Source organism: Penicillium taxi (genome assembly GCF_028828555.1).
Source record: "Penicillium taxi strain IBT 34144 chromosome Unknown utg000005l_segment0_segment0, whole genome shotgun sequence".
Classification (NCBI taxonomy): Eukaryota; Fungi; Ascomycota; class Eurotiomycetes; order Eurotiales; family Aspergillaceae; genus Penicillium; species Penicillium taxi.
This window is the reverse complement of record NW_026643207.1, coordinates 4,227,963-4,250,502: the sequence shown is the minus strand read 5'-3', so window position 1 is coordinate 4,250,502 and position 22,540 is coordinate 4,227,963. Positions and strand designations below refer to the sequence as shown.

At 46.4% G+C, this 22,540-nt stretch overlaps 8 protein-coding genes across 8 annotated transcripts; 4 read left to right on the top strand and 4 right to left on the bottom strand.

Annotated features, from left to right (window-relative positions):
• Positions 1–1,677: 1,677 nt before the first annotated feature.
• Positions 1,678–4,320, top strand: N7495_008859 (ATP dependent DNA ligase; the record flags this gene model as incomplete). Its single annotated transcript, XM_057211510.1, has 3 exons — positions 1,678–2,538; positions 2,649–4,003; positions 4,059–4,320. 3 exons carry the CDS (start codon positions 1,678–1,680, stop codon positions 4,318–4,320), a joined length of 2,478 nt encoding a protein of 825 aa, XP_057061053.1.
• Positions 4,321–7,088: 2,768 nt separating this feature from the next.
• Positions 7,089–8,572, top strand: N7495_008858 (uncharacterized protein; the record flags this gene model as incomplete). The annotated part of the gene is made up of 3 exons (XM_057211509.1): positions 7,089–7,899; positions 7,959–8,350; positions 8,420–8,572. The coding sequence occupies 3 exons, from the start codon at positions 7,089–7,091 to the stop codon at positions 8,570–8,572; spliced, it is 1,356 nt and encodes a 451-aa protein (XP_057061052.1).
• A 679-nt stretch (positions 8,573–9,251) lies between these two features.
• Positions 9,252–12,123, bottom strand: N7495_008857 (DDHD family phospholipase; the record flags this gene model as incomplete). The annotated part of the gene is made up of 3 exons (XM_057211508.1): positions 9,252–9,384; positions 9,442–10,617; positions 10,715–12,123. The coding sequence occupies 3 exons, from the start codon at positions 12,121–12,123 to the stop codon at positions 9,252–9,254; spliced, it is 2,718 nt and encodes a 905-aa protein (XP_057061051.1).
• An 832-nt stretch (positions 12,124–12,955) lies between these two features.
• Positions 12,956–15,134, top strand: sac6 (fimbrin; the record flags this gene model as incomplete). The annotated part of the gene is made up of 5 exons (XM_057211507.1): positions 12,956–12,978; positions 13,040–13,250; positions 13,309–14,009; positions 14,067–15,049; positions 15,103–15,134. The coding sequence occupies 5 exons, from the start codon at positions 12,956–12,958 to the stop codon at positions 15,132–15,134; spliced, it is 1,950 nt and encodes a 649-aa protein (XP_057061050.1).
• A 652-nt stretch (positions 15,135–15,786) lies between these two features.
• Positions 15,787–16,808, bottom strand: N7495_008855 (uncharacterized protein; the record flags this gene model as incomplete). Its single annotated transcript, XM_057211506.1, has 3 exons — positions 15,787–16,278; positions 16,344–16,479; positions 16,588–16,808. 3 exons carry the CDS (start codon positions 16,806–16,808, stop codon positions 15,787–15,789), a joined length of 849 nt encoding a protein of 282 aa, XP_057061049.1.
• Positions 16,809–17,145: 337 nt separating this feature from the next.
• Positions 17,146–19,091, top strand: N7495_008854 (Sterol O-acyltransferase ACAT/DAG/ARE; the record flags this gene model as incomplete). The annotated part of the gene is made up of 4 exons (XM_057211505.1): positions 17,146–17,712; positions 17,769–17,910; positions 17,961–18,637; positions 18,687–19,091. Coding segments are annotated over 4 exons (1,791 nt in total), but the record flags the coding sequence as incomplete, so codon positions are not given.
• A 166-nt stretch (positions 19,092–19,257) lies between these two features.
• N7495_008853 (aminopeptidase P family protein) lies at positions 19,258–20,772 on the bottom strand (the record flags this gene model as incomplete). The annotated part of the gene is made up of 3 exons (XM_057211504.1): positions 19,258–19,461; positions 19,519–20,554; positions 20,609–20,772. The coding sequence occupies 3 exons, from the start codon at positions 20,770–20,772 to the stop codon at positions 19,258–19,260; spliced, it is 1,404 nt and encodes a 467-aa protein (XP_057061047.1).
• Positions 20,773–21,026: 254 nt separating this feature from the next.
• Positions 21,027–22,475, bottom strand: N7495_008852 (uncharacterized protein; the record flags this gene model as incomplete). The annotated part of the gene is made up of 1 exon (XM_057211503.1): positions 21,027–22,475. One exon carries the CDS (start codon positions 22,473–22,475, stop codon positions 21,027–21,029), a length of 1,449 nt encoding a protein of 482 aa, XP_057061046.1.
• Between the last annotated feature and the right edge of the window lie 65 nt (positions 22,476–22,540).

Sequence of the window (22,540 nt, the reverse complement as noted above, 5' to 3'; positions counted from 1 at the left end):
ACCTTCTTTAAGACGATCAGGTGTATCAGTGGCCTTAATAAAGAAATCTAACCATTCTAAGGCTAGTTCATCAGATATCCAGCTATTCGGGGACTTTCCAACCATGAGATTAGGTGGTAAATCCTTATCAAACCAAGACTCCAGAAAGACAGTGCCTTTAAAAATAAAGAGAGGATCCATCACCCAGCCGTCAGCAGCAATGCATTCAACTGCAGTAATATTTTCACCTCTTTCAGTCTCAGAAAGGTCAGGAACAGCCTTCACCTTTCTACTAACTAGCTTCTGATTTTTGCCCTCTCCAGATCGGAAGCCACACTCATCAAAGTTATAGACCAACCGCGAAGGCACACCTCGAAGGACGACGTTAAGTAGATCATACCAATGAGCAAGCTGGGCCACATCTTCAGCCTTGATTCGCTTTGGTTCCTTGGTTTTCTGGTTCCGAGGAGCTAGCTGTAGCTCTTCAGGGAGACGCTTAATAAAGCGATACACCCACATCTTACTAACAAAGCGATCTTCTCCAAGCGAGCGATTTGCCCATGTCTCAATTAGCTTAGGTGTTGGTGGCATACCCCAATTATTCAGCTGGGCAATCCAGTGAACTAAAGCCTCTTCCTGGATATTATTTAAAGCCTTATTGACTGGTTTTCGTTGAGATCTCGCGGTCGCTCCCTTCTTGACGCGGTCAGAGAGAGTATGTCGATTAACTCCATAATCACGCGCAATCTTTGTGATATTTGGTTTTTTTTTCGCGTCGAGCTGCTTCACAGGCCTTAGAAAGGTGAAATTCAGTAGATTCGTTGGTTTTAGGCATGGTGGGTAGGAAAAACAGGGAGGTGTGTGGAATAGAGGGTTATGGATTTGGAAAAAAGAGGGTTAGGGCGTGGCACTCTAAACACGTGTGCTGATAAGACACAGGTCCCAGATGACGCATGTTACGGATCGAGAGGACGATAAGTCGATGAGGTAGTATAGCGACTTTCTACCAGTCTTCCGAGGTCGATTCTCCAGGCTCTCAAGCCTAATCAAGGATTGTGGGTATCATATTGTATATAAACATAATATAGCATTCCATAATGATTATAACTTCAATTATTTTGTTTTTAAAGCTATGACCACCATGGTGGCCATTTCTCTTTACCTCCCATGAGTGTGTTGATGGACCTGGGGCAGCAGAAACACATCCTTAATTTACAGTGACAGTGACTCAACTGAGTCAACTCACTACTAGAGTCACTATAATAATATTGTGTCAGACCTAGTATGATTCGGGGAGAATCAAGTCTGATTGGAATTCCCTAATTGGGACCCCGACTGACCTCTATCAGCCTCAAAATTTAGGATTTTATGTCATACATTGTACCTCACCGCCCGTATTTTCGTACCGCTCTGAGGACGGTTCCTACCTACACCTTGATGAAAATGGCAGAAAAGTGGCAGAAAACTAAAAGCTGCTAAGAACTTTGAAATTAGCCCTAGGAAATTTATGTACGTGACGGGCCGGTGGGTACAGATCGTGGCTTTTTTTATAGTAAAACATTGAACCTTGCCACCATGGTTGTGATAGCTACTGAAATGACTCAGCCGCTTGCTCAGTAGATAAAGTCGAATGGACTGAGGCTTTTTCCTTTTCTAGTCACCACTTTCTAGTCTTTCCTCTCAGGGAGAGTCAAAAAAATGCCTTCATTGCTTCACATCCGCACCTTTTCCAGCGGCTACACAGCGTTATTTGGCGACGCCATCGACTCTATTGTCCAGTCTTTCGCACCGAACGCGCCGCCACCGAAACACGCGTACCATGTAACTCTCATGACCAAAGAAGAATCAAGAGAGCTCTCTGACCGTGGTGCTACATCGCCATTCACCGAGAACTCTACGGTTGAGGACCTCGTCCCTATCGGATGTGGGAGTAATTGTGAGGGAACCTTCATTGTCGTCCTTATCAACTCTGCAGCAAAAGCTCGCAAAACCGCAGCACTGCCAATAAGGGACTTTCACATAACCCTCATCACTTCAGACCATGTCTCTCCAGACCCACTCGACAAGGGCCTTGCTACTCTGGTATCAGATCCCCTCGCCCATGGAAATAACCTGTCCCCAAGCCTCCTCGATGCTCTTTATATCCACCACAAGATTCGAAATGAATGTTTCGAAGCTGAAAAGGTGGCAGGACGTATCGTCGCCGCTGACGTTGAATCATTCAAGTCATTTGGAAGGCTGGGAGAGATGAGCCTCTGTCTCCACCGACACAATCTTGCAATGCTGGCGTTCGGACAAGTTTACGATCTCACCACCTCCCCAGATGTCCAACGCTACTCATTAGCCAAGATCGTTGAATGTTCAGCATTTACTGAATGGGGAAGTACTATGACAGCAGATGAGTTGGATGAGTTCAACAACACGATGGAAAGCTTGGAAGTAAGAAAGGCTCTACTGAGACCTTGGAGCGATGAATTGAAGACGGCAGTGGTGGCGGAGACGGAGGGAGAGAACTACGTTCCTCCGATGTTGCAGATCGAGTCGCGGACGAGGGTTTATGTACCCATTCAAACGTCTCGGTCAGGGGAGATGTACAAAATGCAAAGATTCTTTGTATGTTTTCCCCCCATTTTTCTAGCCTTCCTTCTGACTCCAATTATGTGATTTAGAGATGGATAATTCCATTCCGACTGGCAGTTTCAGCGGAACCTCGGGATGAGTCTGACATCGACATCCTCGCCTCCCCGGCTCTCGGGATTCGACATATCCTTACTTTAACGGAAGAACGAAAACTCCAGTCGTCTTGGTTCCAGCGTAGATCAATATCCAATACCTTCCTCCCAGTAAAGGACATGTCACCACCTTCGATCGAACAATTTGAGGCATTTTTGAGCTTAGCCAACAACTCACAGGCTAGTCCACTTCTAGTACACTGCGCCGGTGGCAAGGGTCGAGCTGGATCGATGATTTGTGCCTACCTTGCATGCTACGGCTTCGCCAGATCCACCCACCGTCAGCCTTGGTATTACCCAGCCATGGGTTGGAGACAAGCTCTCGAAATTTTACGAAATATCCGGCCCGGTTCAGTCGAAACAGAGGCCCAAGAACAGCGAATCAAGACATTCATGGCTCACGTCGCAAAGCGTGGATCGGTACTTCCTCCGACTATGGAAGAACCTACAACCCCAGATCCAGTCATCGAGGGCACAATCAGCAAGTCTACAAACCTCATTGTTTTAGTCGGTCTTCCAGGGTCCGGGAAGTCTTCTTTTCGTAACGCGCTCGTCGCCCGAGATCCATCATGGAGATACATCTCAGGAGACGAAGATGGAGGAAGCAACGCTCTCATCACCGCCGTGTCAAATCATTGCCACGGGAAACTGATAGTGGACCGAGTCAATCCGACTACAGAGAGTCGTAAATACCTCCTCGAGTTGACACATCACGCTAACGCCCCCATCTGCGTATATTTTGACGTTCCGGCGACACTTTGCCTCGAGCGAGCTCAGAAGAGAACCGATCATCCAACGTTACCACCAGGCGGCAGAGTCAAAGCGGCCATTAAACAATTTGAAGCGACATTGGAGAAGCCGGAACGAAAGGAAGGATTCGACGCCGTTGTCACCATCACGTCGATCCCATCCAGTATTGCCCTCGTCCACCAACTCGCCGCACCAATAACCCTGTTCAAGTTCCCAAGAACTGCACATTTGATAAACGTTGGTGCTGCTACAGAGGACGACTTGACTCGACCTTTGGCTGTCTTCAATGTTCGTCAGGGGTCTCAGGTCATTGTAACGGAAAAGGTTGATGGCGCGAATGTCGCGTTATCTCTTGATTCATCACGGAGGATACTGACACAAAATCGGTCTCACTATGTTAACTCTGGGACACATATCCAGTTTAAGAAGCTGGGACTTTGGGTTGATAACCATCGTGAAGAGCTAGATAGTTTACTGGGAGCAGATGAGACGTTCATTGAGCGGTTTGTTCTGTTCGGAGAATGGATGGCAGCGGTACACAGGTGAGTAAATATTCCTTCAAGTTATTTAATTCTTTATACTTATCAGTTTTCTAAGTGTACATTACTCTCATCTCCCCGACCTCTTCATCGCCTTCGACTTGTATGATCGAGTGGCTCAGAAATTTGTCTCACGGAAAGAGCTCGAGTGGCGCCTCAAGGGGACCAAGATCCCTTTGACACCCGTAATTCATGAGGGTGATATATTATCTGAAGAGGAGATGCTTCGTCTCATTCAAACCCAATCAAGCTTCGCCGATGGCCGTCTAGAGGGGATCTACGTTAAGATCGAGGATGAGAATTGGGTCTTGGACCGGTGAGTTGTCTCTTTCACATTCCAATTCATGGCTGAATGAGTTAGCTAATATACTCACTTTTGCAGAGGTAAAGTCGTGCGAGGTGATTTCATCGCCGGCAATGCGCATTGGACGAAGGGTATCATCTCCTTCAATCAGGTTCAAGAGTCTCAAGAGGTATATTAAATAGGCTCATAGTTTAATCACGAAGCAATGCAGCCTCAAATAACAATTACCGTAGCTCATTAAATATATCATATCCATATAATCCTGGATTTATATTGCCGGGCCATGAATGTGTAAGTGGAAAAGGTTTTTGTTGACCATCGAAAAGAGACTGCTAGGTCTCTTAAATCGTATTCGTAATTTACCCTTCAAGCTCAGAGAACCCATCTTTAGAGTATACAGGCGGCGGGGTGGCAGGGTCGACCCCGCCACCCTACCACCCGACGAACTTTTCGTCTTATCGGCCAATAAAAACTCTGTATTTCATTTTTTGTGGGTAATATGATACATCATAATAAGTTTGTCGGGGAGCTAAAAAAAAAAGGTCGTCGGGTAGTGGTAAATAGCCATCTTATGTGGTAATATGCAAGATTTGACTTACGGTGCTTCAACCCTACCACCCCGCCACCTAGCTTCAATTTTCGATAATTTACCAGGAATTTGTAAAATGTTTCTTCCTTCATTCAACAATAAAACAGTCAACTCAATTCAGATTTTGATAATATAGATATAATTATTAAAGGAATTCCCAAGAATAATACTTTGGAACTGGTTTTAGGAACTTATTATCATTTTTTGGAGTTTTCATCTAAAATTATAAAATTTCATAACAATATATCTATATCTGTATATATATCTGTAGACTGTATCTATTTACATCTCAGTCCTTGCAAATCGATTCCTATCTTTTACCATCTTTTACTGATCCTTACCATTATTTACTAGACTGAAGATTTAGGTATTTACTTTTTTTGTCTATTTATACTTCTCTATATATATCGCTTAATTTCTAAGAATATGATCTCTCATAATTCAATTTATGAACCCACAAATTCTCTTCTATTTGTACAGATTTCTCTTTTTTTTCATTTCTGTTTGCCTTCACTTTCTTAAGAATCTTTATAATTATGGCTGTGAAGGGCTAAAGCTAATCTTGAATTCAGAACTAGCTAGGCACATGCTGTTTACAAAATCCTTGAAGAACGTAAACAATTCGGGGTGGAATCGTGAGGTATGCGGTTGGTGGGTCACGTGGTACAACCACGTGATAGTTCACCAGGATTCAACCTGTTACAATAGTAGTATAATGGTGCTTAGTGATTAGTGCTTAGTGCTTAATATTTTAATTTTAAGGTTTTTGATATCAAGTGATTTAAGAAAAGACTATTTAAGATGTTTATTTTTATACAGATATCCTTAAAATTAAGATTTATAAAGATATTACATTTAATTTGGAAAGATAATAGTTGATATGTTTCAAGAAATCATAAAATCTAGTAAATAATGGTAAGGATCAGTAAAAGATGGTAAAAGATAGGAATCGATTTGTAAGGACTGAGATGTAAATAGATACAGTCTACAGATATATATATATAGATATAGATATATTGTTATGAAATTTTATAATTTTAGATGAAAACTCCAAAAAATGATAATAAGTTCCTAAAACCAGTTCCAAAGTATTATTCTTGGGAATTCCTTTAATAATTATATCTATATTATCAAAATCTGAATTGAGTTGACTGTTTTATTGTTGAATGAAGGAAGAAACATTTTACAAATTCCTGGTAAATTATCGAAAATTGAAGCTAGGTGGCGGGGTGGTAGGGTTGAAGCACCGTAAGTCAAATCTTGCATATTACCACATAAGATGGCTATTTACCACTACCCGACGACCTTTTTTTTTAGCTCCCCGACAAACTTATTATGATGTATCATATTACCCACAAAAAATGAAATACAGAGTTTTTATTGGCCGATAAGACGAAAAGTTCGTCGGGTGGTAGGGTGGCGGGGTCGACCCTGCCACCCCGCCGCCTGTATACTCCCATCTTTAAATACAGACCAACTAATTTGGGGCTTTAAACAGCTTCTATGTTGTTCCATCATGGAAGGCGACAGCAGTCGCTACTGTACCCAGGGTTACTGTGCTCGAAGTGGTTATAGAGCGTTGGCTTACCCAAAGGAAGATAAACCTGCATTTATCATGCCATGGTTATTTCCAAAGTGCAGTCAATTGTTATCAGGGAATGACATAGAGGGCCTATTCAAGGACACCATTTTCCAATCTAAGAGAATATCCATTGTCCAACCCGCAGTTCAAGGAAGATTACTAGATTATATAATTAGATGATGCCATGGCGCTAAGCTGTGTCTAGGCCAAATTATACCAGTGCATAAGGAATCAGGTGTATCAGAGCCCGAGGCCCAAATCCAAGGACGTAGTGAGTCGTGACTCGGACTGCATCGTCAATGTTCTAATACCTTCATGCCCTAATTGGGCCTTGAAAGGGATCCTTAGGGTATGGGGTGACGTGGCAAACAGATGGGCGACTAACGGGCGACCAATGGGCGGCAAACGGGAGGCCGAGAAAGAGCCTCATTTGGGTCAGTGATAGAGTATAAAAATAGTTGAAAGGGGGCACCAATAGAAGGGGGAGGATTAGGCGGATTGACATTGGTAACCTTGACATGCAGGTATATATTACTAAATTCAAGCTGCGCCGCCAAGTTGGCCGACAAACAGTCTTATTTCTACTCAAAACACTCTCTACAAAGCGAGATCAATGGCCCTGGATACACAGCCCAAGGTTTGCCTGGATGTGGCAGTCGACCACCGGATCAGGCGGCTTTTCAAGCCTGTCTCTGATGACCTGACAGAGCCTTCCAATCATGTCTCCCGTCTCGAAAGACGAGGGTGGGCGCTGAAGCGAAAGAACGACGAGATTCAAGTTACCACACAGCTGGCAAGCCCAGCGGTTAAGGGTGGCATAGCTGTTGTCCTCAAGCAGCCCCGGGACAATCACCCGTTCGAAAAGGGTCTCAATGCCGTTATTCAGGATTGCAACACTCTTTCTGCTCTGGACGACATATTTTCTGCTGTCTCCTGCAAGTCTCTGAATATTCGGACCGACATCACCATCGTCGATCTGTTGCCCTACATATATGATTACGTAGAAAAAATGGAAGAGAGGCAATTAAAGGATTCATTGAGTGAATCGATGCAAATAATTATTAATAAGGAGCCCTCCGTCTTGCTCTGTGCAGGGAAGATATGGCTACCGAATCTGGATAAATCTGATGATTGGAAAAGGGATGCCCGGAAACTTCAAAGCATCGGTGTTGGGAAGAGGTTTGACAGTACTTCCAAATTGCCCGTCGTAACGAGGATCCATCGTGCGGACGGGGAGTTAGTTGCTTTCAATAGGTTAAATGGCTTCCATCCGAGCCATGCGATAAATTATCACCCGCAGCTCAGTATTTTGAGGCAGCTTCAGATCTTGATAGGTGCTGAAACTTGTGGGATGCTGAGAGGAGACTGTGAAGAGGAAGAATGGATGAGTGAGCTGAGAGAAAGTTGCCAGAAAGTAGGGCCAGGTAAGGGGAAAACTCTTCTACTCCAAGGTATCTTTTATATTGACTTCTCTCTTAACAAGAGTCACCAAGTCGATCCCCTGGACCGCAGAGCCCGAGAGAAAGATCAATCAAGTATTTGCCATACTACCAAGAGCTCTACTCTGACAAATTGGATAAGATACATAAATGTGCTCAGCTTCTTATTTCACAACCAATGCTGGCAATGGTCTCATCCACCGCGCTCTACAAACCCCTGCTCACTAGTGGTTTAAGCCAAATTTGCAACGATGCGACTCTCATCTTGCGCCAAATGTTTTGCCTTAAGTGCAAAGGCTGGCCCGAACATGCAGCCCAGGAGAACAAGGACGCACTAAGGAGAACACGTATTGATACATTTACATTCACTGATGATCTGTTTAAAATCACTGAGCCTGGCGAAGACACGCAATTCGCGAAGATCATCCGAGAAGGAGTAAGTCGCCTCAGGAGAGAAAAGAGTAGGATTGTTAGGCGAGACGAATATGAGTTAGACCTTAAAAAGGGTTGGGACGCATTTCTCAAAATTGCTATTAATATCGAGACACTACTCATGGATCTTCTAGTAGAAGATGAGAAAGCGCTTTATGCTATGGGGCAGGAAGAACTTTTATTGAGTAAGATGGAGAGGATGAAATTGGCCTCGGCGATCAATTGAGTAAGCTAGTTGCCCTTATCACTCGTGCTTGGTTGCGATGGGTTAGGTTAGGAAGACACCATGATGGTTGTTATTTTTTGTATAATACAGCTCATCTCTCTTACTAGCTACATCTGATATAATCTTAATCTTATGTCTATTAAGGGATAGAGTACGCAGCACCAGGTTCTCTAGAGGTCTAAATAAGTCGCCTGGTAGTTAGGACCGGTAGACCTCTTAGTTCTAATTTTTACCTCCATCGTCATCAATCATCAACTGAAGTTTTCCCCAAATATCTCGTTATGAATTCATTTCAAGTCTTGCTTACAATTCAATAGTCCGAATCTTTAGGTGGAAGTTTCCCTTGAAGAGGCTCATTAGGTTCTATAGTTTGCTAGTTATAGCTTCCGTCTCCTTATGCTACTACTCAGAGAGTCTGCGGTGGTAAGGTCAGATCTGGTTTTTGGAGATGATCATAGTTCTAATTTTCCAATATCTAAAGGAAAATGTTGGCACAGCTCAATCTACAGCCAACTTCCAACCGGTATACACCTTGTTCATTATCATGCATATTGACATCATCCAGGAGTTAATACATCGGGCTTGAAGTCTTTGGGAGCTCGAATTCAGTGTCATCTCACCTTGGAGATCAAAATCTGGATCTTGTAAACAGGAGGTAATTGCAGAAGAGAATGTGAATCTATGTATATTTCATGCGATGTCGTGATTTCCTCGACAGCATCTGTGATAGCATGAAGTGATTGACATCCTCATCACCCCAGTAGGTAAGATGGCTAGCAATACTTGCAATCAATGAGATGTCGAATGCGCCCCTAGAAAGATAATAGTGAGCTCGATTTCTTATATGACCTGCTACAATATCAACTCACTCTTGTATACTATAGTCAACGCGTCCATTGGAATTCAATGCACGCACTTTGGCATCTTCAAGTCTCATCTTGCGCGCTTGGTCTTCTGAGTCTAGAACGGGGTCTGCTTCACCTAGGCGCTGGTCCCGCTTCAAGCTCCGTCTCCTCTGAAACCCATCATAGAGTGTCTCGATGTCGGGATCGATCAGGGTGTGGAACTGCTCATCTGAGTCTGGGTTTTCAGCCTGCGGACCTTTGTGCCCTGTTCCGCCATCGGCGAGTTTGCCGCTGGAGACGTCTTCCGAATTCAAACCCAGTGAACGGTTTAACAAGCTGCTTGCGACGCCAGATGTGAAGTTGCTCCACATAGAGCCCACACTCTGACCCATGCGATCACGGAGAATAGAAAGGCTCTGCCCAGACGTTGTCCATAAGCTTTTCTTGACAGATGGTAATGGTTGAGGCTTAAGACTTGCCATCGCTGAAGAAATGAGAGGCTCGAGACGGTAGCTCACTGGGTCAGATGGGTGAAAGATATTATAGAGATCTCGACATTTGGGCACAGACGTGATGTTCTTGGTCAAATCGTACCCGCTGCCCTGAGAGTCCCGACTTGGGCCATGAAAAGATCCAAAAGAATTGAGTTCGGCATCCACAGGACTTTTGTGGCCCCGTGTACTCAATGGGGATTGTCCGGCAATAGTCTTCCCCTTCAACATCTGGAAAAGCGCAATGGGAGAACCCAAACAGAAGAACTCTTCACATTCAAAGTTCAAAACACTCCGTCCTGCGTTTTGTCTCTTATGGATGTCATTGCTCTCGTCGGCCATCTTTGTGAAGTCTATATCCCTTGGTTGGTTGCATAGAATATCAAAAAGTATTGCGCTTCCGAGCGAGTGTCCGCAAAGACTGACCGACCCCTTGAAGGACGGATTGCGCTTCTTGAATAGCTGAACGATCCGATTGCATTCTTTTTTCACGATATTAGAAATATGCTCACAGTAACCGCTCTGGTAGAGCAGTACGTCCATCGCTAAATCACTTATTAAATTTCGCACAGCAGGTACGCTCTCGAGTGTGATATCAGCCAAGCTCGGGTAGGCATCATCTTCAAGCGTGTCCGCGTCAGCCAGGTCCAGTTCCTTTCGGTTTTGTCGGACCTCACGGTAAGGAAAGTCCAAAAGATGGCGCCAGCATCTGGATATTAATTAGACGGAATCTTCAGAATTCAAGTTGTACAGTGTACACATGTTGAAAATAGATAAAAGGAACAAATGCTGAAGCATTCACTTACACAGGGAGCACTTGGACACGACAGTTGCCACCATTGTCTTCAAAGCTGGAATTTAACGCTTGGAGGTCAGGCGAAGCTTTGTAGACATTTTTACACGTCTTGCGAAGCACATTCACATCATGGATGAAGTTGATACTCTCCAAACGTAGTCCAAGTCGCTGGCCGATACCGTGTGTTACCAAGACTATGTGGTCGACCTCTCGAGCCTGGTCCTCGTTGTCATCTTCCCTCAAATCTTCCATCTCCTGTTCTTCCTGTAACCGGGCCTCTTCCTCTAGCTCAGCTGTATTTTGTGGCTCACCAGCAAGAGACGACATCTGTCGTTCTAGCGTGGATCTTTGCTGTCTGCCTATATCGGACTCATCTTCTCTGGCTGTCTCCGCAATTTTCTGTAGAAGGTCCTTGGCTGCCTCTTGAGTTTTCTTCTCGGGTGTCCTGTCTGTGGGCTTTCGCTCCGGATCAAAGTCTTTAGGTCGTCTGGGCTCCATGAAGCCCCGGACTAATTTTGTGCCAGCGACCCCGCCCAGCGTTTGATATACGGTGGTGCTGAAACGCGACATGAAATCGTCGGTATTGATCCATGCAGTCGATGCATCTTGGTATAAAACAATACGATTCATATAGGCTCCAAAAAGACGATACTGTTGAGGCTCTGGAGCAGGTGCGGGAGCCTCGCTCCCTGCACCCTGAGAACGGGGTTTGGCTGCTATTGTGGCTTTGGCTTTGGCTTTGGCTTTGGCGCTACGCTGAGAATCTGGTTTCCCGCGAGGCAGATCATGTTCATCCATGGAAGCTTCCGATTCACGTTCGTCCGCCCTCCACGGTCTTAGCTTGAGGTACCCCTCTTCCAACTGAGTCGCAAGATTCTCTTCACATGGCTTCATCCCAGAACTATCCTGGAAGAACCAGGTTCCACGACGGACTTCATAAACAGGGCCAATCCAATAAGCCGGGCTGAGCTCTCGATGTTCCACGTCCACGTCAAACAAATAGTCTTCATTGACCGGGACCTTCTTCGATACAGTATGTTGATTGTGGGGCTCTTCCTGAGAGTCCTCGATTTCTGACAATTTCTGGAATGTTGTTTCAATGGACTGCGAGTCCTTCATTGAGAAGCGAATAAACTTCTTGGGCGGAGGCAGTGGTTTTTCGGCCTTGTTCTGCTCCAGGAGAGAAGGCTTACGCTTCGGCGAATCCACGGCATAATACCATCTGACTTTCAATGGGGGGCAATCGGATGGGTAATGACGCCAGCTCAGCCGATGCCGATGGGTCACCGTATGGTCTTCTCCCTGCGACCGTTGTAGGACATCTGGTCTCAATGGATCAGGCTGCGGTGTAGAACTGCTAGAGGTAGTACTCCATGAAGATATATTCCCTAGGAAGGATTTCTGGTCAGCGCCTGTCATGACTGTCGGGCGCGCCCGTCGCAAGCCTGCAAAGCGGACCAACGTGGATATTTTAATCTGCAATATGGCAATCTCGGTAGATTTGAATATAGGAAATTGAAGTTTTGAGATATGAGATAGGTACTTTGGATCTCAGGAGTTCAATAATTTCATATGGGTAGAAGGAAAGCAGTGTAGGTAGCGAGTGGATCTGTTAACTGCATCGAGCATGATGTAATCCTCCGTGAAGATCAACAATGGATCTCATCTACAAACACTGCGATATGTAAATATGCCTATGTTGTGCATCTCTAGAGTCCATACCAAATAATAGAGGTAGTAGCTCTCTATCTCAACTACCTATGGCTCCAGATCTCCTGCTATCAATACACAAACTATAGCACAAAGAGATCGCAGTCAGCTATATCTTGTCGCTCGGCCAATGCAAGCACTAGGACAGATTACTGGGAATAGGAAATTCAGGGCTGTCAGGCTCGATTAGAAGAAGCAATAGACTGCTGCCTATAACATCGGAAGTTATGAGTATAGGTATATCCAAAAGGTAGTCATATTTGATGGAGGCCTTGGGTTGTAAAGGAGGGCAGCCGACGTCATCAGCTAACCCAACTCCTTTGAAATATTACATAATCCCCCTCCTTCTATTCCTCCCCTTCCGCTTGTAACATAGTTGCCTGCACTGCCCACCTGGTGCTCAATTCATACGTGGTCGCCTAATTTTTCTGCCCTCATATACTGATCCTACAGTACTCTGCTTACTGGGAGTCTTCTTCTTTAACCCTCTCGAGTCTCGCGATCTCCATTGCGATCACCCACCGCGCTTTGGCTTTCCACTATGAACGTCCTCAAGCTACAGAAGTGCGTAAATTCCAATCATTTCGAGATGAGAGAAGTACTTACTGATTACTTTGATTTAAAGGCGCTTCCCTCAGCTGGACCAAGGCGATATCTTCTCCCTACAGGATGCATTCCGCAAACTGGACGTCGACGATCAAGGCTACCTAGATGAAGCATCTGTGATCAAGGCTACCCAACAATCCGAGAGACAGCCATACGATGTTGTGCGTCAGACATTGAAGGGCGTGGAGCTTGACAGCTCCCGGCGCGTTGAGCTCGAGGATTACATTGATGTAGGTGGCCAGTCCCAGGGGGTTTAGATGGAGGCGAGTCTAACAAAGTCAATTACAGCTGATTGCAAGACTTCGTTCCGGACCTGCCTCAGCTGCTCAGGCAGCACCTAGTCCTGCTGCTTTGATCAAAGGCGCTGGAGCCGGTGCCGGCGCTGGCGGCGGATCACGGCATATTTCCAAGGGCAGCGTTGGTGGTCAGATCCACGTACAGGGCTCTTCAGCAAATGTCACCCATACAATCAACGAGGACGAGCGAACTGAATTTACGCGACACATTAATGCCGTTTTGGCTGGTGATCCCGATATTGGCAACCTTTTGCCCTTCCCCACCGATACGTTCGAGATGTTCGACAAGTGCAAGGACGGTCTTGTTTTGGCCAAGTTGATCAACGACAGTGTGCCGGATACCATTGATGACCGTGTTCTTAACAAGGCAGGCAAGAAGATCAAGGTGCTGAATGCTTTTCACATGACAGAAAACAACAATATCGTCATCAACTCCGCCAAGGCTATTGGATGCTCGGTTGTGAACATTGGAAGTGGAGATATCATTGAAGTTCGGGAACATCTTATCCTGGGCCTGATCTGGCAGGTTATTCGCCGTGGTTTGCTCGGCAAAATTGATATTAAGCTCCACCCTGAGCTATACCGTCTTTTGGACGAGGATGAGACACTGGAGCAGTTCTTGCGCTTGCCCCCAGAGCAGATCCTTCTCCGCTGGTTCAACTACCATCTGAAGAATGCCAAGTGGGAGCGACGGTAAGAACCAATCTGCACTTTCATACAAACCTTCCATAACTAACGATATCAATCTAGGGTTAACAACTTCTCCACTGACGTAAAGGACGGAGAGAACTACACCGTCCTTCTGAATCAATTGGCCCCAGAGATCTGCTCCCGTGGCCCTCTCCAGACCCAGGACCTACTCCATCGTGCTGAGCAGGTTCTCGACAATGCCGAGAAGCTGGACTGCCGGAAGTTCCTGACACCTACATCTTTGGTTGCCGGAAACCCTAAACTGAACCTTGCGTTTGTTGCCAACCTGTTCAATACCCACCCAGGACTGGACCCGATCACCGAAGAGGAGAAGCTGGAGGTGGAAGACTTTGATGCTGAGGGCGAGCGTGAGGCCCGCGTCTTCACCCTTTGGTTGAACTCTTTGGACGTGAAGCCAGCGGTCAACTCGCTCTTTGATGACTTGCGTGACGGCACAATTCTGCTGCAGGCTTATGACAAGGTTATTCCTGGAAGTGTTAACTGGAAGCACGTGAACAAGCCACCTGCGTCCGGCGGCGAAATGATGCGATTCAAGGCTGTGGAAAACACAAACTATGCCATCGAGCTTGGAAAGCACCACGGTTTCTCGTTGGTAGCAGTGCAGGGTGCCGATATCACTGATGGTCAGCGAACCCTCACCCTCGGATTGACGTGGCAGTTGATGCGTCGTGATATCACCAACACATTGTCTGCCCTGGCCCAGCGTCTGGGCAAGCGCGAGATCACCGACGCGGAGATGGTCAAATGGGCCAACGAAAAGTCCAAGAGCGGCGGTCGCAACTCTGCCATCCGCAGCTTCAAGGACAAGTCCATTGGTTCTGGTCTATTCTTGTTGGATGTGCTTAATGGCATGAAGAGCAACTATGTCGACTACGACCTGGTCACCCCTGGTCAGACCGACGAGGATGCTTACGCCAACGCTAAGTTGAGTATCAGTATTGCCAGAAAGATGGGAGCCACTATCTGGCTGGTGCCAGAGGATATTTGCCAAGTGCGGTCCCGCCTGGTTACTACTTTCATTGGTATGTTCAAGTCACCTTTTAATACATTTTCCAGCTACTTACTATTCTCACAGGTTCTCTTATGGCTACGGCTGAGAAGATGTAAAAAAAAAAAGCGGAAATCTTCAAAAACAGCTTTGCTTTTTCTGCGTCTTTACATATCTACATTCCCAGACGGGTGTCGTTAAGTTATGCCCTGCAAATAGTATTATCTTTCATGCCAGTACACTTCCGATGTAATGTGCGCATTATCACCGTTCTTTCATATAACCACTCTGCATTCTTGCATGAGGAGCCATTCTGAGCAAGTTATCTTTAGAATGTTGTGCTCAGGATATGGAAATGCTCGTAGCAATTCATGGATCACATACAATCTGCCCTTCTTACCGCCCGGGTATACTTCCTATATAATTTGTCACAGCTTTCCACTTCTTTCCTTCGGAGTTTGTCCCCTCCTATAAAGGAGGATTACATACTCCGATTATGGGTAAATAAAGACTTCAAAACGAGGCTGAGGCTCTACGATTTATCCAACGTATTAGCAATGTCCTGGTTCCAACTTTAAGGTGAAGGACGAGGAATAATGCAATATATTATGGAGGTTATCTACATGTTGAAGATTTTGTTGATTTTGTTTTCAGTCTTATTGGTAATCACCTATTAAATAGTTTCATACTTTGGATATCTCTGGCGCTGTAAAAAATCATACGTATTCAGCTAAGTGTTTCCTCGACGCTTTTAGAGAAAATCCTTCTTTTTTAATTATCACGACGACGCTTCTTGCCTGGGCCTGGCTTATGGGCTGTACGGCCCATAACAATATCCAAAACATCGAAGGTAAAAGCCGGAACTTCAATACAGAGCTCCTTAAAAGCATCTTCTAAGTCATGGCGCATAGCATGGCCATTAGTAGCCCAGTGCGCAGCAACCGGCTTCCGAATTGAATCATTTTCGGCGGTGTGAGTGTATATATAGCGCGCGTAGGCCATCTCGCCGCTAGGAGTGCTCTTGATGCGATGGATTTTCGCGTGTGCGAGACGCTTCAGCGCAGGCAATTTCAACTTCTCGGCGAGAGTGTAGACGCGCGCATGGCGGAGAAGCTGTTCTCCGCTGTCATCTGTGCCATACACTGTAGTCTTGGACTCAGCGTGAGGTTCTTTCTCTTCGCCTAGAGAGTATTCATGAGAGTATTGGAATTCGAGGAAGCAGGTGAACGCTTCGACATCTTCTCCTGGGAGCTCGATGCGACGCTGTTGGAAAAAAAGAAGGGTTAGTACACAAATGTTTGCTTCCACGTTTAGAAGTTGAAACTCACCGGGCCTGATGCGTTGAATTTGTTAATGTGGTCGGCCAGGAGCGGCGATTGCGCGAGGAGGTTCTGATGCGCTGCTAGGACAGTTTTATTTTCTCCTTCACCTACTAGGAGTTCGACCATGGGCGATGTGAGGTAACTGGGAAGTAGGACGAAGGAGCGTGTGAGTGAAAAACATAGTTATTTTCGTGACGAGGGTGATGATGGAGAGCAAGTTAGGAAGAAGGTATGTTGCGGCTATTAATACCTGATGTTCATCTTTGTGGGAGCCTCGAGAGATGGTTGTGTCTGGAGTAAGACAGCATCTTCTGTTGGCTTGAACTTTGGCTCTGTGTTTGCGCCAACCATTTCACCGTCCACGACTTCAATCACTTTCGCAGCGAGCTCATCCAGAACAAGGTTTCCATTGGGGGTCTCGGTATTTTCAGAGTTCTCTGAACCTGAATGTTGAACTTGAGGTGAATCCATCGCGTCGCAATCGGTCGTGTGGAGAAAGTGAATATGGCCGAGCTCTGACAGCTCTAGTTCGTATTAGTTTCATGAGTAAGCAGAAAAGAAACAATTCTTGACAAATACAGAAAATCTATGAAATTTCTATAAATTCACTTGAGTGTATAGTTAACACGTGTATAGACAATATTTGTTTACTCGTCTTGCAAACGTCTGTTTAGCTTACTTCAAAGCCCGTATTGACAGTCTCACTCATGGGTCGCCACTATTAAAAGCCGAGACTCCCGATCTCCACTCCTTTAAAAGCTCCCGTTAGATCCTGATTCTACTTTCTGTATTTCATGTATTGTTAGCCTATTCCCAGTCTCCAGCCATGAGTGACGGGGTTGATATTCTACAGGCTCAGCTTGCCACTACACCACTAAGCTCCTCGGACGAGCTGGAGAACTCAGGCCGAAGTATACCGGTGAAGCTTCAACGGACTGGCCAAGCAGGCCAGTACCTCATCACTGCCGAGGATACTGAGTTACTGCGAGAAATACTGTTCCACAGTATTGAAAAGGGCAAAACTGGCTCAGAGAAGCGCCGTTTTCGCTTTCGAGATCTCAAGTACACGCGGCAAAGAAGTACTTTCGACCGTCAGAATCCGAAGATCAGCTCATCAGAGTTCCATGGATTATTCACTCTGTTCTGGCTCGGCGTGGCTATGCTGTTGGTGAAAGTCGCTGCTAACAACTGGAGAACTCACGGCACCATCTTTGGTAAGAATGAGATTGTCAAGTTGATGCTCCATAAAGACGTTTTGGTCCTTGGCTTGACCGATTTCGTTCTTTGCTGGTCGACGTTCTTTTGTCTCGCGCTCCAGAACGTGATTCTCCAAGGCTACGTGCGATGGAGTGGAATGGGGTGGGTCATTCAAAATGTGCGCCATACCATCATTCCTCATTCCTTTCAATCTGTGGCTAATCTACCCGATAGGTTTGGCAGACAGCATATCTTGCGGTCGCTATTTGGTGGACATACCATCGCGACTGGCCATGGACACATACTGTCTTTATAGTAATCCATGCATTGACGATGTTGATGAAGCAACATAGCTATGCCTTCTACAACGGCTACTGTGGGTGATCTTTACATTATCATTGATTAACTTCTTACTAACAAGTGCAGTGTCGGAATTGTACCGAAAACGAGAGCTGTTGAACATTCGGCTGAAACAACTGGAAAAACATAGCAGCAAGAACTCTGTATCTACTGGCCAGACTTCTGCTTTACAAACAGGTTTCAATTCTGAAATCACCAATCTAGAAGTCTCTCAAAATTACCGTCGGCGCTCCATCGACACGCAGGGCTTCCAAGATTCCCGTGGCCCGGACCAGCTTCTATCGCTTGCTGAATCTATCGAGAAGCGGACCCCACTGGAACCTGCCCAGATCGTATCTCTCAAAACCTTGCTGGAACAAGAGGTGGAACTTTTGACCGAAGGGCTTCGAGGCCAGTCTTCTCCCGCTAATTATTCCAGCCACTATCCTCAAAACTTGACTGTGGGCAACTTCTGTGATTTTGTAACTCTGCCCACGCTTGTGTATGAGCTTGAATATCCACGAACTGAGCGAATTGACTGGCTCTATGTCGCCGAAAAGACGGCCGCTACCTTTGGCACCATCCTGGTCATGATTGTCGTCTCCCAGTACTGGATCTACCCGGTGGTTATGAAAACCTTACGCATGAAGGAGGAACTAACACTATACGAGAGACTGCAGGAATTTCCCTGGGTTCTTAGCGATTTGATTTTCCCCTTCATGATGGAGTACATTTTGGCCTTCTACGTGATCTGGGAGTGTGTGGTGAGTAACTACTCAATGACTCAAACCGGTATTGTACTGACTGCTACAGCTCAATGCCATCGCCGAGGTCACGAAGTTTGCAGATCGTGGATTCTACGCAGACTGGTGGAACACCGTTTCATGGGACCAGTTTGCGCGCGACTGGAACCGCCCCGTACACAGCTTTCTGCTACGGCATGTGTATCACAGCGCGATCAGCTCATTTTCCCTGTCACGCAACTCAGCTAGCTTGATGACTTTCTTCCTATCTGCATGTGTTCATGAACTCATCATGCTGTGCATTTTCCGGCGTCTTCGCGGTTATTTGTTGATTCTCCAAATGTTCCAGCTGCCACTCGTCTCACTGAGCCGGACTCGTTTGATGCGAGGCCGCAAACTCGTAGGCAATATCTTTTTTTGGCTGGGTATTTTCACGGGCCCAAGTCTGCTGTGCAGTTTGTATTTGATTATTTAGACGGGGAACTAGTGTATATACTGGTTTTCCTTAGCTATGCTTGTCTGGTTTCGCAATTTTCTAGGGCTTGCATTGGTGGCAATCGTGACACTACATGTAGATAATAACTGCTTTTAAATTCAACTCTTATTCATATTCAACCTCTGTATGGCCCTGCTCTTGGAACTTATTGAACAACCAAGCTTTCCACCACTTCAAGAGCCTTAGGAGCCGATGTCAGGTTGTCATGACCGTCCTTTAGGATGTGGACATTGTCCTCAATGCGCACACCTCCAACGCTCCAGTACCGCTCCAGCACATCAGCATTAATGTACTTGCTCAATGACGCATCCTTCAAGACCGGATCAATGATGAAGTGACAAAAGTAAATCTAGTAAGCGTTAGTCAAATCCCAATCATTATTAGAAGAAAGAGGCGTATTTCTTACTCCAGGTTCAACAGTAATCACAGAGCCAGCAGGCAGCTTGCCCCTGACACGGAGATACCGGAACATCTTGTCCTCATCCTCGTAGTTGGGGTTACCACCAGTATCATGGGTATCCATTCCAAGATAATGGCCAAGGCCATGAGGGAAGAAAGCCACACTAACCCTTTTCTCGAACAGTTCCTCCTCAGTTCCACGAAGAATACCAAGCTTCAGCAAACCCCTGATAGCAACACGGTGCGCCAAAGCATGAACATCGTCCCACAGCACACCCTCCTTCAGCACATCGATAGACTCACTCTGCATCTGCAGAACAATATCATAGATCTGGCGCGTCTCAGTCGAGAACTTGCCATGCAACGGAATAACACGAGTGATATCAGCACAGTAAGTCTGGTATTCACCACCAGCGTCAATAAGCAGATTATTCTTCCGTTGCTTTGTCACAGGATCGATCAAAGCCTCATCATTCTTGACATAGTGGAGCGTAGCGCCGTTCCCACCACTCGCAAAAATAGGGTGATAGGACTGTTCGCGGCAGCCGAGAGAAATGCAAGTACTAATGAAAATACCCTCGAGTTCACGTTCGTTAGTCGCGATCTTGGATGCTTTGATCACGGCAATGTGAGCCTGAGCCGAAATGTCATTCGCTTTCCGCAGCAGCGCGACTTCGTATGCATCCTTGACGACACGGGCATCACCAATAACGTCCTTCAAAGAGGAGAAGTTAGTAGCGGAGAACCCGCTGGGTAACTTCACGTCCTGCGAAACTTGACCTTCAATAACGAACAGAGGATTCTTTCCAGCTTGGATTGTCGCGATCGCGGCCAGGGTGGCATTGACGTCAGTGGTATACTTGACGTGGTCAACGTCGTAAAGTTTCTTTGCTTCGTCAATTGATAGAGGGAGGCCAGACCAGATGACCGAGTCGGGGTCGATGGGCGGGATGAACAGGGTTAGCTCGTCCTTCTTCACGTCGTAGACGACTGATGCATTGGGCGTGAGACAACCGGTCAAGTAGAAGAATGGACGACGCTGTCTGCGATTGGATTAGTTGCAATTGCGCAATTGTTGTTTCTTTTAGGGCTTATACCGGAATGGCATGTCCTCGTCACTGTCTTCAATTAGCCGGCTTTTTTGCGCCTCTAGGTAAATGGCACCTGTTTCGCCATGTTGAGTTTGGAGGGACTCAGCGACTCGACGCGCATGGGCCTTGGCTGGGTATTTGCCCGCGAGGATAGAGTCTACTGACGTCATGACAATTTACGATTTGGGGATGAATGGCAAAAGAGAAGAAATTATTAGATATGAGTGGAGGTTGAATAGGCGAAGTACAGAGTCGTTTGTATGACCTCGGACCTTCCCCTCGCTTGTTATCGCGGCGGGGCTCAAACAGAACTAATGTTGATTCGCGGCTACAATCGGGCAATTCCGAACTGATATATCAAAATATAAAATTGAGCTCTTCAATAATCAATAATCAATAATCAATAATTCGTGAATATAATCGTTTAAATTTCAGCGGCAGATACTTCAGAGGAATTCAGTTCCTCAAATTCCATCTGCCACTTATCAACCTCGGCAAACTTTTGCGCTGCTGCGCGTAACTCTGCGCTCACGTAGCGGCGCTTCGATCCTGATCCTGGCGTTTCTGTTGTTTCTGTTTCAGCATCAGATACTTCCGAGCTAGGGGGAGTAGACAGCGGAGATGAAGAAGGCGACGACAGATGTATTTCATTCTCCTTATCGATATCTCCTCTTGGACGGGTGCGCGAATATGTGACCGGTTGGGACTCTGGTGCTTTAACTGGTTTGGCCTTGGCCTTGACTTTGGATTTTTGGTTCTTATTGTTCAACTTGGATTTCTCTCGTGTATTGCTCAATGGCTTCGGTTTCGATCTTCTTGAGGGAAGATAGCTCAGCTCGTCTTCATCCCCCGGTGCAGCATTGTGCATGCCGTCGTCGTCGCTGGGAAAATCGAACTCATCACCAGATGGACGCTTAGTGCGACGCGATCGTCGCCGAGGCAGAAGCTGGTCTTGTAGCGTCGCAGTCGAAAGGTGAGATGGCTGCTTGGATTTTTTACCTGCAAGTGTTCGTCGTGAAGCAGCAATTGGCGATTGTGCAGGCGCCGTGGAGGGAGTTTGCGTACTGAATGGGCTGCTGGCCGGGAGTGCCATGGTTTGACTGAGAAGCTCAGAGAGTTGAGTGGTTTGAGGTGATGCCGATATATGGGATTGATGCGATGGGGAATCATGGGCAACTGGTGTCCTGCTTGGTGAATCGCGTGCGACTGATGTCCTGCTCGGGGAACCCTCCACCATATCCTGGCCTGGCTCAAAAGATGATGCAGGCACTTGAACCGCCTCGCTATGTTTGCGTTTACGCGAACTCCCTGTAGACGGAGTTGAGACTGATTTGGACGGTGATGATAATGGCGATTCATCTGTTTGTCTCTTCAACAATGATTTCCTTCCAGGGAGATTCAATGGCGTGGATTCATCCTCAGGACTCAGCCCTCCCAAAAAATCGTCGTCGTCCAACTCCGAGGAGCCATCTTCGCCTTGCAGATTATGCAAGATACTCTGTTGGCGTGGGCGTCGGCGGAAATTGCTGAGAACTGAGCTGTCGAAGCCAGGTGTACCGGGGATGCGTGAGCCTATATCGCCTTGGCGGTTTGCAAAATACAGGGTAGATGAATAGCCACGAGACCGTGTTGGGGGTCGGCTACCGGTTCCAGGCTGGCTACCAATATCTGGACGGTCACCAGTGGGTGATGATCCGATCGCCTGTTCATTGTTTTTTAAGGGTGTCTGATTGCGTAGGGCTCGTCGAGGATCGACAGACCCCTGTTCCACTGAAGGTACGGGGTTAGACTCATTATCAGTTTGTGACTCGGGAAAATTGCCAGGCTTTGAAGCCTTGGCTGTTCGGGTTCTTTTAGGCGCTGGGCGAGGCATAGTGGGATGGTGGAGTAGGTGGATGCGAACGATCAGAATTAAATTCGAGAAGCGGAAGCGCGTTT